Source organism: Sparus aurata, chromosome 12 (genome assembly GCF_900880675.1).
Source record: "Sparus aurata chromosome 12, fSpaAur1.1, whole genome shotgun sequence".
Classification (NCBI taxonomy): Eukaryota; Metazoa; Chordata; class Actinopteri; order Spariformes; family Sparidae; genus Sparus; species Sparus aurata.
In genome coordinates this window covers 1,863,972-1,879,140 of record NC_044198.1, presented here as the reverse complement: position 1 = coordinate 1,879,140, position 15,169 = coordinate 1,863,972, and the positions used below count along the sequence as shown (strand labels likewise).

The 15,169-nt window shown below is 43.7% G+C and overlaps 1 protein-coding gene across 2 annotated transcripts; it reads left to right on the top strand.

Annotated features, from left to right (window-relative positions):
* The first annotated feature begins 185 nt into the window (after positions 1-185).
* On the top strand, positions 186-14,920 carry spag16 (sperm associated antigen 16). 2 transcript variants are annotated; one of them, XM_030434943.1, is made up of 3 exons: positions 187-1,211; positions 1,669-1,773; positions 14,123-14,920. In XM_030434943.1, the coding sequence occupies exons 1-3, from the start codon at positions 246-248 to the stop codon at positions 14,783-14,785; spliced, it is 1,734 nt and encodes a 577-aa protein (XP_030290803.1). In that variant the 5' UTR covers positions 187-245; the 3' UTR covers positions 14,786-14,920. The 2 variants fall into 2 exon arrangements, with proteins under 2 accessions (XP_030290804.1, XP_030290803.1); XM_030434944.1 differs by lacking the exon at positions 1,669-1,773 and having other exon boundaries at positions 186-1,211.
* The last annotated feature ends 249 nt before the right edge of the window (positions 14,921-15,169 follow it).

Here is a 15,169-nt window from a genome sequence, read left to right as displayed (position 1 = left end):
CAATGAAATATTCAAAAGATTAGATATATTTAATAATATTTATAATATTAATATTAAATGTATACATATATGATTAATATTATAATATTCATTTACAAAACACGTCAGATCAGAAAGTCTAAAACAAAGCAGTGATATAGAGTTGCTATGGTACCAGGGTAAACAAAGTGCAGGTACGTCTCAGCTTGGGCCACAGTTACCATGGTCACAAGTAAACAGGAAGCTCAGAAGCAGAGAAGAGTAAAATGTCAGCAAGGAGAAAAGAAAGAGCAGATGGGGGAAACAAGGAGTTTTTCTCTGAGAAGGAGGGGAGGAGTATTGAGGAGAAAGACCTTGAGGAGAAAATGACGGAGGCTACCTCCTCTACTGCAACCAGAGGAAAACCTGGACCATCCAAACAACAAACCATCCTCATAATCCCAGAGGCAGTAGACGACTTCCTGAGGAACTTCCTCTGGAGAACAAGCCTGAGCCGCACTCTGAACAGCTTTGAGTCAGAGTGGTACAATTCAGCTCAGAAACTCATGTCAGAAAGTGTGGCAGCAGCAGGCATGTTCCCCTTTCCTGACGCTCTCACACACAGACAGCTCCTCCAGAATGAGCTTGAAACTGTCCACAGAGAGACGGAGCTGATCAGACCGGATGTGCTGGTGACAGGGAACAGCTTGCTGAGGATGCAGAGGGAGAGGGATTTCCACCGCCTACAGTACAGACAAGTTGCTGAAGAGAAAAACAGGTTGATTGAGGACTTCAAACGACTGAAGATACACCTGCAGTCCTATGAGCCAGCGCTGAAGCAGCTGAAAGACGAATATCAAGCAGCTCTGAGGCATAAAATGCTCATCAGTATGAAAAAGGACAAAGTTAAAAATACCACAGAAGCTAGGCTGAATCAGGAAAAATCCCAACTCAAGAAAGAGAGAAGCATCAAAAGGAGCGACAGCATAGATAAATCATTACCAAAAAGAACCACAACCAGACACCCAAAGGACAAAGACTTCTCTGTTTGCAGCACACTGATAAACTCTCAACTGGCTCAGGTGAATTTTGAAAAATGGAAAAACCCGAATTCTTTAAGTTTGTCCTGCTCCATCAATGCCCACAAGCTACCTATCAGTTGCATCGACCTCCATCCACGAAAACAGATCCTCGCCTCCGCCAGCGATGACTGCAGCTGGAGGCTGTGGGCACTGCCAGCCAATGAAGAAAAGGTAAGAGGAAGGTGTTCTTGTATTTGAATCCATGAGAGACATGCAATTATATGAAATATGTGATGATGTCACTGTGGCTGAGATAACGCAAGACAAACAAATGAACAAAAAGGTGCAGTAGTTTTTTGTTGACAGAAAAGATTACATGATGTGCGATAAAATGACCAGTGAAATTAGATTTATGAGACACAAGAATGAAATATTTTTAGTGGTGATTCAAGACAAACTGTGATGAGAAAAAATCGGATAACTTACACATCACATGGTATAATACTGAGATGAAGCAGGAGGACATACATGATATGACAAATCAACATTTAATGGTTGAGGCCAGACATAACTCAATGTTAGGAAATTAGAAATAAAGAGGCAGGTCATTAAAATAAAATATTTTTTATGAAAGAGAAGCTGAAGGAAAGACACACTCTGGCTGATGTCATGTAATGTGTGTTGGCAGATTGGTCAGATGGTTCTGACAGGTGTGGGTCACTCTGATTGGCTGTCTGGCTGCAGTTTTCACCCTGATGGATCAAAACTGGCAACAACCAGTGGAGACACCATGGTAAGTTCATCTCATACTACAGAAAGTGAGATTTCTGTGTCTTTTTTTTTAATCCTAAGGCAGGTGCTTAATGTCAGAATGCTCAGCCCATTTAGACCTGTACACTTTCTGTATTCAGAAACTGTGCTTTCATATGACCTTGCAGGTCTTGAGTAAGGTTGTGATGTCACATCTACACAGTCACTGCCCTCAGCCATGCCCCCAAGTGCCTGACTTTGTATCTGCAGTTTAACAACATCCCCACCATGTTCAAACAAACTCAGACCGGCACCTCAGAGTCATACAAAGTAAAACTCTCACCAGAAAGCAACCAAGGCTTTATTTGTGATAGAATATGAGTCAAACCTTTGTGTAAAAGCATAACTACGACAAAAGAGGCACTTTTAAGATTTACTGTAGTATTTTACTATTGTACTGTACTTCAATGTAGTGTTACGGGCACTTTTAAGCTAGCATCAAAATTGCTATTTTTAAACCACTAAGAAGGCTCGACACAACATGAAACTTTGCTCGTAGTATCACCAGGGTCTCTACACATGAACACGAGCATTGAGAACATTGTTTGTGTACACAGATTCATTAAAAAGAAGGTTTTTGGACAACTCCATTTAGCAGTAGCATCTCCGGCGCGCCGCCATCGTGGCAGACAAAAGTGTCAATCCCCGAGTGCGACCTTATAGGAAGGCTTGAAGAGCGGTCCACCTTTACTCTCCTGCCTGTTAGGTCGCAGGCTTTTTAACTCTGTGTGCAAATGTCCTTACATAGTTGTTAAGGATGCGTGTGAGCTCTGAGTTTCAGAGTCGTTAGGGCTACTTGTGGGTTGTTGGTCCAACCAGCCTTCATGTGGGTCGCTAAGGCTAGGTGAGCGCACGTGTGAATGGTTGTTAAGCTGTCTGGGGAGATAACTCACTACAGAATTGTAGGTGGGTGATAATTATTGTTTTAGGTCACCTCTGTTCAAAGACGGACGTTCCAGTTTGATATAGATGGATTTCTTTACTCCTCTTTCAAACCATCAGTCTACTTTGGACAAGACATTGTTGACATTGTTGTTCTCAAAGGAATTATTTTTGTCCTGACCTGAGGAGTTGACCCTCCTGTGTTGTGCCTTTGGTTTATTATTGTTTTGTGCGTACAAATCTGTGCAGTCTTGGCTGCATTGAACCGCATAAACTACATTACTTTGTTTATGTCTGAGTGTTCTGTCCTTACCATGGACAAGTTTCTGCCTCAGTGTGTTGTAAGGTTTAAAGTGAACTGGGATTTAATGTTTATTAAAGATCCTCCTGAGTTTCTCAGATCTTCCTGCAACATAGGGAATGATGATGTATTACATTTTCTCGTCTCGCCTTTGACAAAGTTCCAGTGTTGGTAGCCACAGGTTTGAAGTGCTACCCTGATGTGTGTCTGTTCCTTCTCCTTACCCTCTGACTTAGTGGGTATGTTCTCAGCCCAATGGTTAAGTGTTCTGATGACCCCCAGCACGTGCTCCAGTGGGTGATGAGAGTTGAACAGCAAGTACTGATCTGTGTGTGTAGGTTTTCTGTACACCTCAGTACTGAGTCTTCTTTTGTCTTCAATATGTACTGCACAGTCCAGGATTTGGTAGTCATTTCAGTGCCTGGAATAAGGTCTGTGGTTGTCATGCTTAAGATATTTACACATTTTGTTCTTGGACAGAAAATATATCATTAAATGTCCTACAATTGAATTATAAAGTGCTTAGGTGTCTTAAAAACAGCAGTTGCAAAGAAGTGGCTAATTTAGACTCACTTTACAGGCCGACTTTAGTTTCAAACTATCCCAACTATAAGTTTACAACTTGTAGATTTATCAATTTATGAGAAACGCACATAGTTATTGTGTGAGACGCTTAGTGGTGGTGACTTTTCAGTCATGTGACCACAATGTAGTCTGTTTATAGCGTAATACTAGCTGTTTATTTCTAGCTTTTAATTATGCTTCAAAAATAACAAAAGTGGTGTTCATTTGTGAAGATTATTTTACTGATGTAATGCTTAAGTACCATAAACTTGTTTGTCACAGTGTTCATTTTCGCCCGTAATCCAAAATCCAACTAAAAATCCCATAGGCTTTTTGATGAGTGAACCAGGACGATACTAACAGTTAACAGTAAAGTGTTATCTTTCAAAAATCTGTCATCCCTACACCACTCTATAAAGCGCACTGTGGGGTTTACATATAGCAACATCATTATCCAGAAACCTGTCATATCATGTAGAAAAATTTCAGAAGGGCTTGATCAAATAGAATTCTTTAGATGAAAATTTTAATTTTCAGATTTCAATACAAAAGACACAAGTGTGAAACTACAGAATGATATAAAAACCTCAAACACACTAAAAATAGAGGACCCACCTTTAAAGAGACAGGCACTAAAGCGGACAAGCAGACAGAAAAGCAAAAGCAAAACGAGCTTTATGAGCATTAAAGCATGTAGACATTTTATAGTAGATATATTGTTCATATGCTGTATTCAAGGACAGAACTGTCAGGGTGCAACTAGATAGAACTTTTTATTCTCTTCTCTTCTCATACATCCAACCATAATCTATTCAGTGCACCACCACAGGCCATAACCAGCCATTACTGTTTTGGCAGAACCTCAAGACAATTAAATACATTCAATAGTAAGTGTAAACTGAGAAGCTAACAGAATACATTATATTTCACTGTAGCCACTTTGTAACATTTTCATAAGATTACCTGCTAGATTCAGAAAAAATCAGAACATGGCTTTTCTTATAAACATTTAACTTTTTAAACAGAAAATTGTGACTTTTTCTTTCTCTTTTTAACATCTTTTAAAATGTTTTTCTTTCTTGTCCTCCATGGTGCATATGGGTGTTCAATGTTCAAATGTCCAGTCTCTCAAGAGCCGTAGTCAGGCACTGGTACTTCCCTGAGGTGTGAACAGTTGCGTCGCAGCCTTCCTCCATCTGGAGTCTCCACCTCATATGAGCATGGTGTAGGTGCAAGATCCATAACTGTCCCTCTGGTGCGTGTGGGTTTGATCCACACCTGCTGTCCAGTCTGAAGAGATGGCAGGGTTTGAGTACTGTGTCTCCGGTTGAATGTTTGTTGCTGCTGCAGTTTCAGCGCTGTGGCTTTTCTCTGACTCTCTCAAGACCATGCCACTGTGGTTGTAGCTGCTCCGGTGACACTGGCACTGGTGTTCTGATTCTCCTCCCATCAGCAGTTGTGCTGGGGAGCTCCCATGCACCAATGGAGTGGCCCTGTAGGCCAACAGAGCTCCCTCTTTCTCTAAGAGGGACTTCATAGTTCTGATGGCCCGTTCAGCCTCTCCATTGCTGCGGGGATAACGGGGGCTGCTTGTCACGTGCGTTAAGTCATAATCTTGCGCAAACTGAGCGAATTCATGACAGAAGAATATGTCCGCGACAAGCACTTCTGGGCATCCATACCTAACAAACACAGCTTTAAATCTTGCTAATGTGATTCCAGATGTGTGCTTGATGTCCCTGGTGAAGTCTCTGTAGAATTTCATGTCTCATGCTTTCAGGGATTATGAGTGCCTCACCTTTCATGAGCAGTCCTCCTCCTTCATGCAGGGCTGACTTTTCGGGCCAGTAGGGCAGCGACATGTGATGCACATCTTGTCTGTGTTCAGGCTAGCCATTTGCAATGTAACGACTGAGAGGTCTGCGGGTGTTGTCTGAGGTTTGTGCTTGTGACAAATGTACCAAAAGTACATTCGTCACAAGATTTTTTTCTTGTGAAAAATTTACTTATTTTAAGTTGCTTTGGACAAAAGCAACTGCTAAATGCCCTAAATGTAAATTAAATTAGTGAATTAAGTAATTAGTGTGAGTGCGCGAAAGCTGCAGGCTGCCTGCTACGTTGCTCCAGCCTTTGAATTTGCTTTTTTGAACTTGAACCTTTTTTTTTTCCCCTTTTTGTTCGTTCTTGTTTCTTCACTGTTACTCTGTGAAGTCCTGCCCTCTCTAACGAGTTTGCCGTTTAGAGAGTTGTTGTGCTTTTTTCGTACTGTTTTTGAAACAAGTTTTTAAAATGCAGCTTCCACCGGGACACGCTGTTTTTGTTTGCTCCGAAGAACAGCTGATCATGCTAATGCCAGCTGGCATTGTGGCCAGACCAGCTGACATACCATCTGAACTGATGAGAGGAGGGTCGAGATGGGACAGGCTTATGGAAAGGAGAAGATTTAAGCCGCGTCTCCCCTCTGTTGTTATGGGAAATGTACGGTCTCTTAGCAACAATATGGACGAGCTAACGGCGCTAACGCGGAGCCACACGGAGTACCGGGAGTGAAGTCTGATGTGTTTTACTGAGACATGGCTGCACAGTGACATTTCAGACCAGAACGTCTCCGTGGATGGTTTCCACTCCGGGAGACATTCAGTGCGTTTACATGACTCTCAAGAAAACCGAATTACTGTGTTAGTCTGACTATGATGTAGGGCTGCACAAAAAATCGTTAAAAAATCGCGATCTCGATTCACACATACACGTGATCTCATATCTGCACACAGCGATTCTGAAGCATTTTATATCTCAAGCTGAATCACAAATGCTCCTATTTTCCTCCCGGATTTTTTGAAGCGCCCCCAAATGCAGCACTGCCGCTGCCTCCGCCCTCAACCTGTGGTAAAGCGGCTGTACAACACGTGATTCAGTGGCGGAAGCCCGCCTGCAGTTAAGTGTATGGAAGGAGTGAGTGAGAAGCCGTTTTTAGACGGGGCAGCAAGCCGCCAATCTGCCCATCCTTTTGGCGGCTAGGTCCGCGGTTTTAGACAGAGGGCGGCAAACTGGGGGTCTGTTTTGGTCTGCCGATTTCCCGCCGGAGGGTACACTTATTTCCGCCTCGCCTGTTAGATGAGCAACTGGACAGCCGCTGAGATCAGGAGATGCTAGCGTCTCCTGGATCTCTAGCTGTATGGTTGTGTTAGCTTGTTGTTGTAGCCACAATCTAGGAACGGTCGCTACTTTGAAATTAAAAGCCCCCCCGCTAAGATATAAAGCTCTTATTTTGAAGACAAATTCGTTGTCAACTGCTCACAGCCCAACGTCGGGCTCGTCACGTCACATGTTTACCTCTACCTCTGAGGCGGCTTTTGGAAAAGGAAGAAAATTATGCCTCCGTTTTAGAAAGCCGATCACAGCAGCTATCACATATCACCTAGCTTAAGATACGGCCCCAATAAACACTGTACAACATGAGGTATAAAAGGATGCCCTCTCATCTTGGGAGACTAATTATTATTTTTTTTTATTTGTGTAAAAATAATTTCTCATCCAATGATAGGACTTGAAATGAACAAAAAAACATTGCTTTGGCAGAGGCATAGTAGTATCTGCCATACTATCATGTTTTCTTTTTGTTTTGTTCAAGTTCATCAGTGCAATAAACATTTTGTGAAAAAAATCGTGCCAGAGAATCGTGATCTTGTTATTTGGTCTGTCCTGTTGTTGTTTGTAATGTGCAATGGTGACCACATGAGTTTCCCACTTGTGGGATAATAAAGTTTACCTTGACCTTGACCTTGATCTCAATTCTAAGCAAAAAAAATCGTGATTCACATTTTTTCCAGAATCGTGCAGCCCTACTATGAACGGATTTCTAAGATGCATGTATACACCTTAGTCTGACTAAAATCGGACCGGATCGGATTTCTCATAATCGAATTAAAGCACCCAGATTATTCGATTGATAGTCGCATTACTCCTGCATGTATACGTTCCAGCGGATCGGATCGGATTTTGAGTTCTGCGCAGGCGCAAGATTTTTCCCCGGGTCCGTGAGCCGGAAGTAGACAGACGGTGGCAGCGGCGTCTTTCCTCCGAAATCACCGCAAGAAAGAGCTCCATTGTGCACCTAGTTTGTGTAATTATCATGTACACCATATACGAAATGTACAAAGATGTAGCTTCGTCTCGCTCTTCGTACGCCATCTTTCTTGAATGCCGAGGCAGCTGGTGACGTAAAGAGGTCAGCTGGAGGTGTTTCTGTTACCACTAGTTGAAATGGGTACAGCGCCACCTAGCGTACCGGGGTATGACATGCTCCGGCCCAATAATACGATTTTCTCACCAGCATGTATACTCGGATAATTGCAGTTGTCTGATTGAGTAGCATAGTCGAACTATGGCTGTAATCTGACTAAGCTGTGCATGTAAATGCACTGACTGTTGGGCTCACAGGGTGCATCACGGTCTACATAAACTTCTGTGTGGACTGCAATGCCCCTGCTCAGACTGTAACCTGTTACGCTTATAATAAACCTTGGATCACTAAGGACATTAAGGTCATCCTGAATGAGAAGAAGAGGGTGTTCAGAGATGGCAGTAGTGATGAGCTGAGGAGAGTGCAGGGGGTACTCAAACTTAACATCAGGGAGGCTAAAGACAATTACAAGAGAAAGCTGGAGAATAAACTCAAGCGAAACAACATGAGGGATGTGTGGAGTGACATGAGAACCACCGGGTTCCAAAAGACTGGTAATATGGGGTTAGATAGCTGTGTGGACCGGGGGAATGAACTGAACTTATTTTTCAATAGGTTTGATACTGCGGCCCCTCTCCCACAAGACTCTGCTGCTGGCTGCCCAACAACAACTGCCACTTTAACTCCCCCTCCTCCTCCTTATAGACCCCTTGTCTGCCCCCCTCCACCTCAATTCACACCCAAGTACTCCACCCCTCCCCCCTGCTCTACATCATGTCCTCCACAACCTGAGGACCCCACCTCTCACCCCAACTGTCACCTCTACAGTGTTCTCCACGCCTGACCTGGTGAGAAGACAGCTGACGAGACTCCTCTCCGGCAAAGCTGCAGGTCCCGACGGTGGACGGTTCTTCCCAGGGTGCTTAAAGCCTGTGCCCCCCAGCTGTGTGGAGTACTTAGTCAAGTATTCAACCTGAGCCTGCACCTCCAGAGGGTCCCTGTGCTGTGGAAGACGTCCTGCCTCGTTCCTGTGCCAAAGACGCCGCGTCCCAGCGGCCCTCAGGACTACAGACCGGTGGACCTGACGTCCCACATCATGAAGACCCTGGAGAGGCTCGTCCTGGAGCAGCTAAGGCCTATGGTCAGGCCCTTCACTGATCCACTACAGTTCGCCTACCAGCCCCGCCTGGGAGCTGAGGACGGCATCATCTACCTGCTGAACAGAGTCTACACTCTTCTGGACAAGCCGGCGAGCACTGTGACAGTCATGTTCTTTGACTTCTCCAGTGCTTTCAACACCATCCGTCCAGCTCTACTGGGTGAGAAGATGGCTGCCATGCAGGTTGAGGCCCCCATTGTGTCCTGGATTGTTGATCACCTGATGGGCAGACCACAGGACGTACGCCTACAGAACTGTGTGTCTGACAGGGTGGTCAGCAACACTGGGGCCCCACAGGGGACTGTCTTCTCTCCCTTCCTCTTCACCCTATTCACCTCTGACTTCAACTATTGTACTCAGTCCTGCCACCTTCAGAAATGTTCTGATGACTCAGCAATAGTCGGCTGCATCGAGAAGGGTGATGAGAACGAATACAGGACTGTTGTGGACAACTTTGTCACTTGGAGTGAACGGAATCATCTGCAGCTCAACGTTACAAAGACAAAGGAGCTCATAGTGGATCTGAGGAGGGTAAAAACACCAGTGACCCCTGTTTTCATCCAGGGGGTCCCTGTGGACACTGTTGAGGAATACAGATACCTGGGGGTGTACTTTAACAAAAAGCTGGACTGGACAAGAAACACAGAGGCAGTCTGCAAAAAGGGCCAAAGCCGACTCTTTTTTCTAAGGAGGCTGAGGTTCTTTAACATCTGCTGGACAATACTGAGGATGTTCTACGAGTCTGTTGTGGCCAGTGCGATCTTCTTCGCTGTCACATGCTGGGGCAGTGGGCTGAAGGTCGCAGATAACAACAGACTTAACTGATCAGGAGGGCTGGTGATGTCGTGGGGGAGGAGCTGGACACTCTGACGACTGTGGAGTAGAGTGGAGGATGCTGTCAAAGCTTCGGTCCATCTTAGATGATGTCACACACCCTCTCTATGACACACTGGCCCAGCAGATGAGCACATTCAGCGGAAGACTCCTCTCACCCAGGTGCACCACTGAGCACCACAGGAAATCATTTCTGCCTGTGGTGTTTATAACGCCTCCCTAAGAGAGTCAGACACCCCTACTTCTGTAACCTGACTCATTTCTTTTTTGCACTTTCTTGCACATTATTTAACTGTATATTTGATCTTTTATATAAATATATATGTATGTCTATGTATATATATATATATATATATATATATATATATATATATATATATATATATATATATGTGTATATGTATAGATATAGATATAGATATAGATATATGTTTATATTCATGTTTATATTTATATTTATATTTTGCTCTTAATAGATGTTGTTTGTATAATACATGTTGTTTGTATATCTGGAGCTTGTAACAAAAATAATTTTCCCCTGGGATTATTAAAGTATATTCTGATTCTGATTCTGAAATGTAAATGTAAATGTCCTAGTCCATATGAAGAGGCATCCACTGATACAATGGTTTTGTGACTTGAGCTGGGCTGGGCTGGGCTGGGCTGGGCTGGGCTGGGCTAACACAGTCTCTGACCCTTGCTCTTTCTTTATCCCCAGGAACCCTATCTGTAGGGGAGCTCCCCATGTCCAGCTGTTCTCTGTCTTTAATAGGGGTGGGCGATACTGCAAATTTTGGTATCGATCCGATACCAAGTAATTACAGAGCCAGTATTGCCGATACCGATACTGATACTTTTTCTTTGAAAATTACTGATCATTGAATGATTTTGTACTTTGCCTTTAATGAGTTGATCATGATTATAATAATAATAAAACACAGGACAAACATTTTAGCCAAAAAGAAAATAACAATTAACATAATTAAATCTATAACCTATTTGCATGTAGCCTAAATAGGAATACTAATGTTCCTTCAACAGCTACAAAAGGGTTATTATTATTTGCCATATTCATACTTCAGGTATGAGGTAGGTTTATATCTAAATATAAGCATATATTTTTGAGTTCCAGTAAAAATTAATTTCAACTGTCTGAATATATGATAATAGTTTAAGCACTCTGCTAATGTTACATCGCTGACTACCAGTTACACTAACAACATTAATTAATGCTGGAAATAACTTTCACTTCTAGAAATTGCTACCTGGATATTGTTGAGGTTTTTGTTGAAAGAAAAACTAGTGATTTGCTGAACTTATAGAAGAGAAACTACAACAAAAATACCGATCTCATCACGCTGGTATCGATCTGATACCAATACTCACCTTGGTATCGATTCTAACGATATTTGGATCGATCTGCCCACCCCCAGTCTTTATCAGGTCACGGATGGGCGTGGTGAGAATTTGCCAACAAAGTTTACCATGCCCATGAAACGGCGAACGGCCGCCACATCCTTTGGCTCAGGCATGAGCCCAGCTTCTGTGAACTTCTATAGCACTCTGTGCAGCCATTCATCGTGTTCAGTCCAATCTCTTCCTGTGACAAGGACATCGCCAGCATGGCACAGGACTCCATCAATGCCGTCAATCAGCTGAGAAAACCTCTTTTGGAAGTGTTCCGGTACTGATGATATACCAAAGGGCAACCTCTTGAAGTAGCAGTGGCCCTCTAGTGTGATGAATGTGGTCAACAGCATTGAGTCTTTATTGAGTGGTACCTGCCAGAAGCCTGATGTCACATCAAGCTTTGTGAAGACTCTGGCTCCTTCTAGCTTGGCTAGCATCTCATCCACTGCTGGTAAGATGTGCCTCTCTTTGATAATGCTCTTATTCAGATGGGTTAAGTCCACGCAAATCCGTGTTTTCCCTGATGTTTTCACAATAGGGACCATGCCTGCGCACCTTTCAGTTGGATCTTCAACACGGGCTATGACCCCCATCTTCTCCATTCGGTCCAGTTCCTCTTTGACTTCGGTCCGGAGAGGAATGGCTACAAGTCCTGATCGCAGAGAGGCCATAGACTACGTATTGTGTTTCTTGGATATCAGTCACAGACACACTGCCATTTATGTTAAGTATTTCAGTCCATGTAGACGACTGTGTGTAGTCAACAGCTCCTAGATAAGCTGCTGCCTCATCCTCTTCAATGGATTCTAACTTCTGAGCTTAGCTGCACACAGCCGCAAAGTGTGCCCTCTTTTGACATTTTCTGCTCTCATCGTCTTTTGCTGGGCACTCAGTCCATGAATACTTTGGGGTTTTGCCACACTCCCCACGCTGTTTTGACTTGGTTGAGGTAGGCTGAGGCTGACAATGGTTTACACGTTGATAAGATTTCTTTCTATGAGCCTGTCTCTTATTGTTATGCGACACTATATATTTGTCCTGGTAAATCGGCTGACCACAGAACAGCTTGTTGCTTTTTCACCTCCTTGTGCTGCCTCACATGAACTATTGCTGTAGCTCAATCCAAGTTTGGGTTGAGCTGCAGTTTTTCAGACAGTTTGGCATCACGTATGCCAACAACAATCCTATTTGGGATCATTTCCTCACGTGACAGGCCATATTTGCAATGTTCAGCTAGCATGCGCACGGCAATGATAAAGTTCTCTGCAGATTCGCCGACTTCCTGACATCGTTATTTAAACTTGGCTTGTTCATAAATGACATTCCTACAAAGTGTCCATGAAAAGCCTGTTTTACCTCCTCATAGTCATTTTGTTTCTCTTCCGCCAACTGCAATGAACTATGTAAATACCCTGCTGGAAAAACCAACATAGACCAGTCATTAGCAAAACCAGCATATGTTGCGTTTTGGTGCTGGTCTATGCTGTTTTTTCCAGTAGGGTGAGAGAATTAACCTGGTATGCGCCGTCAGGGACATCACTACAAGTGCAAAACATCTGGGCTTTAGCCCAACAGACACTGTTGCCTCAGTTACCAGTTAAAAAGTAATCTGCTTACTGATTACTCCTTTAAAAAGTAACTTAGTTACTTTACTGGTTACTTGTTTTTTAAAAGTAACTAAGTTAGATTACAAGTATCTTTATTAGTTACATTCAGCAGCTGCCGACAACACCCCTGCCACCTCAACATAAAAATGACAACCAGTTCTGCAAATACTCACTTTATTGGAAGTGCATTTTTAACAGTAACACCAAGCACGGCATTGATAGTAGGATGAAAAAAAAATCGTCATTTAACAGAGACTACACAACCAGACTACACCCATGACCAAAATTCCTATTTGATTTACCACAGAGGGTAAAATTATACGTTAAAATTAGAATAATTAACACATTTTTTTTTAAAGGCACAGAGATCCGGGACTATTCCCAAAACATCCGGGGCTACAGCCCCGCATTCCCAGGTCTAACGACGCGCCTGTGCACCGTCTTTTTCTTTCAAACCAGAAGCAAGCCTGAAGTGCCTTTTTATGCATGCGGGCCACGAGCTTGGCTCGAAGTCGAATGGTGCCGGTGGTGTGATGGTAAATATGTAGTCCATGCTGTGTGCTTTTTGCCTGTCGCTAGCTTGTTGTTAGCTTTCGTCGACCCGCTCTTTCTCTTCCTCCACAGGTCAACCGTTCTCACTCTCCACACCATTTAACTGCTCTAACTAGTTATCTGTGCCTCTAGACCAGGGGCGTTGCTAGGCCTGCAGCTTTACACACACACACACACACACACACACACACAATCAAACACATCCTCACTATATTAATGCCAAACAGACAAATGCACTATGTATCTGAATGGTCTTGCGTCTGACCAGTGTCCTCCTCAACAGATAAATCTGTTTCTGTGGAATCTGTTCCCTCAGTGTGATGAAGTGATGGTCCCTCATGTCTTTTGCCTCTCTCTCGTCTGTCTCTCTCCTCCACTTACTCACTCTGACTTGACTGTCCACCTGCATCTTCTCCTGCTTTCACCTGTCACAGGAGCTGTCAAATTTTACAGGGGGGCACAGCGCATGTTTACCGGGGCACGTGCCCCGGTAAAAAGTGTCTGGCAACGCCCCTGCTCTAGACTCTTTCTGTCTTGAGTTATAAGCTTCTGACACCATGTATTGTTCCTCTATAAACTGTATTCAAGGACACAACTGTCAGGGTGCAACTGGATAACTTTTTATTCTCTTCTTCTCTTCTCATATATATAACCATAATCTACTCAGTGCGCCACCACTGGCCAAAGCTGGCCATTACAGTAGACACCCAAAATATAAGTATGAACCTAAAAGTGTGCAAAATATTGGACCTTTCAAGTAAACCCAATATAAAGTGTGTTTGAGGGTTTCTGCTCTTCTGTTATCGTCCTGTGATTGACTCTACATCGTTCTTCCTGCAGGTGTGTCTCTGGGATTTCTTTCACGGCTGCTGTGTGTTGACACTGTGCGGTCACAGCCAGCCCACCTGGGGCTGCTCCTTCCACTCCTCTGGCCACTTTCTGGCCTCCTGCTCTGCTGACACTACGGCCAAGCTGTGGGACCTGAACAGCCAGCGCTGCCACCTCACACTACGTCGTCACACCGCCTCTGTCAACAGCGTCTCTTTCCTGCCCTTCACCAACCTCCTCCTCACCTGCTCAGCTGATAAAGCCCTCGCCATGTGGGATGCGAGGCTCGGTGTCTGTACTGCTACCTTCCATGGACACCAGCACCCTTGCAACCACACTGTCTTCAGCCCGGCAGGCAACACCATGGCCTCATGTGACTCCCGAGGTATCATAAACCTGTGGGACATCCGGAAGCCTGTGTTGGCTATGGCCACAGTGGATGCCGGGCCGCTGGCCGCCAACCAGATGTCATTTAGCCCATCAGGGAAGATGCTAGCTGTTGCCAGTAGTGACGGTCTGGTCAGAGTGGTGGAGGTGGACTCCTGCATGGTCAGCAGCCTGTCTGGACATAGTGATGTCGTGCAAAGTGTGACCTTCGACCACAGCGGGGAGACTGTTATGTCAGCAGGGACTGATGGAGTGATAAACATCTGGTCAAGTGAATCTGACGATTGACAATTAGATGATTGTGCGGTCAACAAAATTTTCTTATGAAAATGTATAAATGATACTCCTTCTGATGGCTTACTTGACAAGTAAACATTTTGTAAAAAAAAAAAAAAATCCTCTGATGTTAAATTTCATTTGAAACGAGCGGCTTTATTGGAACAGTCTATAATTGCAAATAAGAAACAATGCACATATCCACTGTAAAACTACACAGGTGTGTTAATTTTAGGTTATCCAAAACTGCTCAACAGATATACCCCAACAGTCTATAATTGTCTTTATAATTTAAAATGAGGAACTTTAAAATTAAAGAAAAAAATAAATGTATGAATCCTATTCTTGACATTTTCAGTAGGCTTTTGATTATTAGTGTAAAGTACAAATATTGAT

Coding starts and splice junctions, on each gene's coding strand:
- spag16 (XM_030434943.1), top strand. CDS start 246: ATGTCAGCAAGGAGAAAAGAAAGAGCAGATGGGGGAAACAAGGAGTTT. Junction 1,212..1,668: donor TGCCAGCCAATGAAGAAAAG/GTAAGAGGAAGG, acceptor GTGTGTTGGCAG/ATTGGTCAGATGGTTCTGAC. Junction 1,774..14,122: donor CAACCAGTGGAGACACCATG/GTAAGTTCATCT, acceptor TTCTTCCTGCAG/GTGTGTCTCTGGGATTTCTT.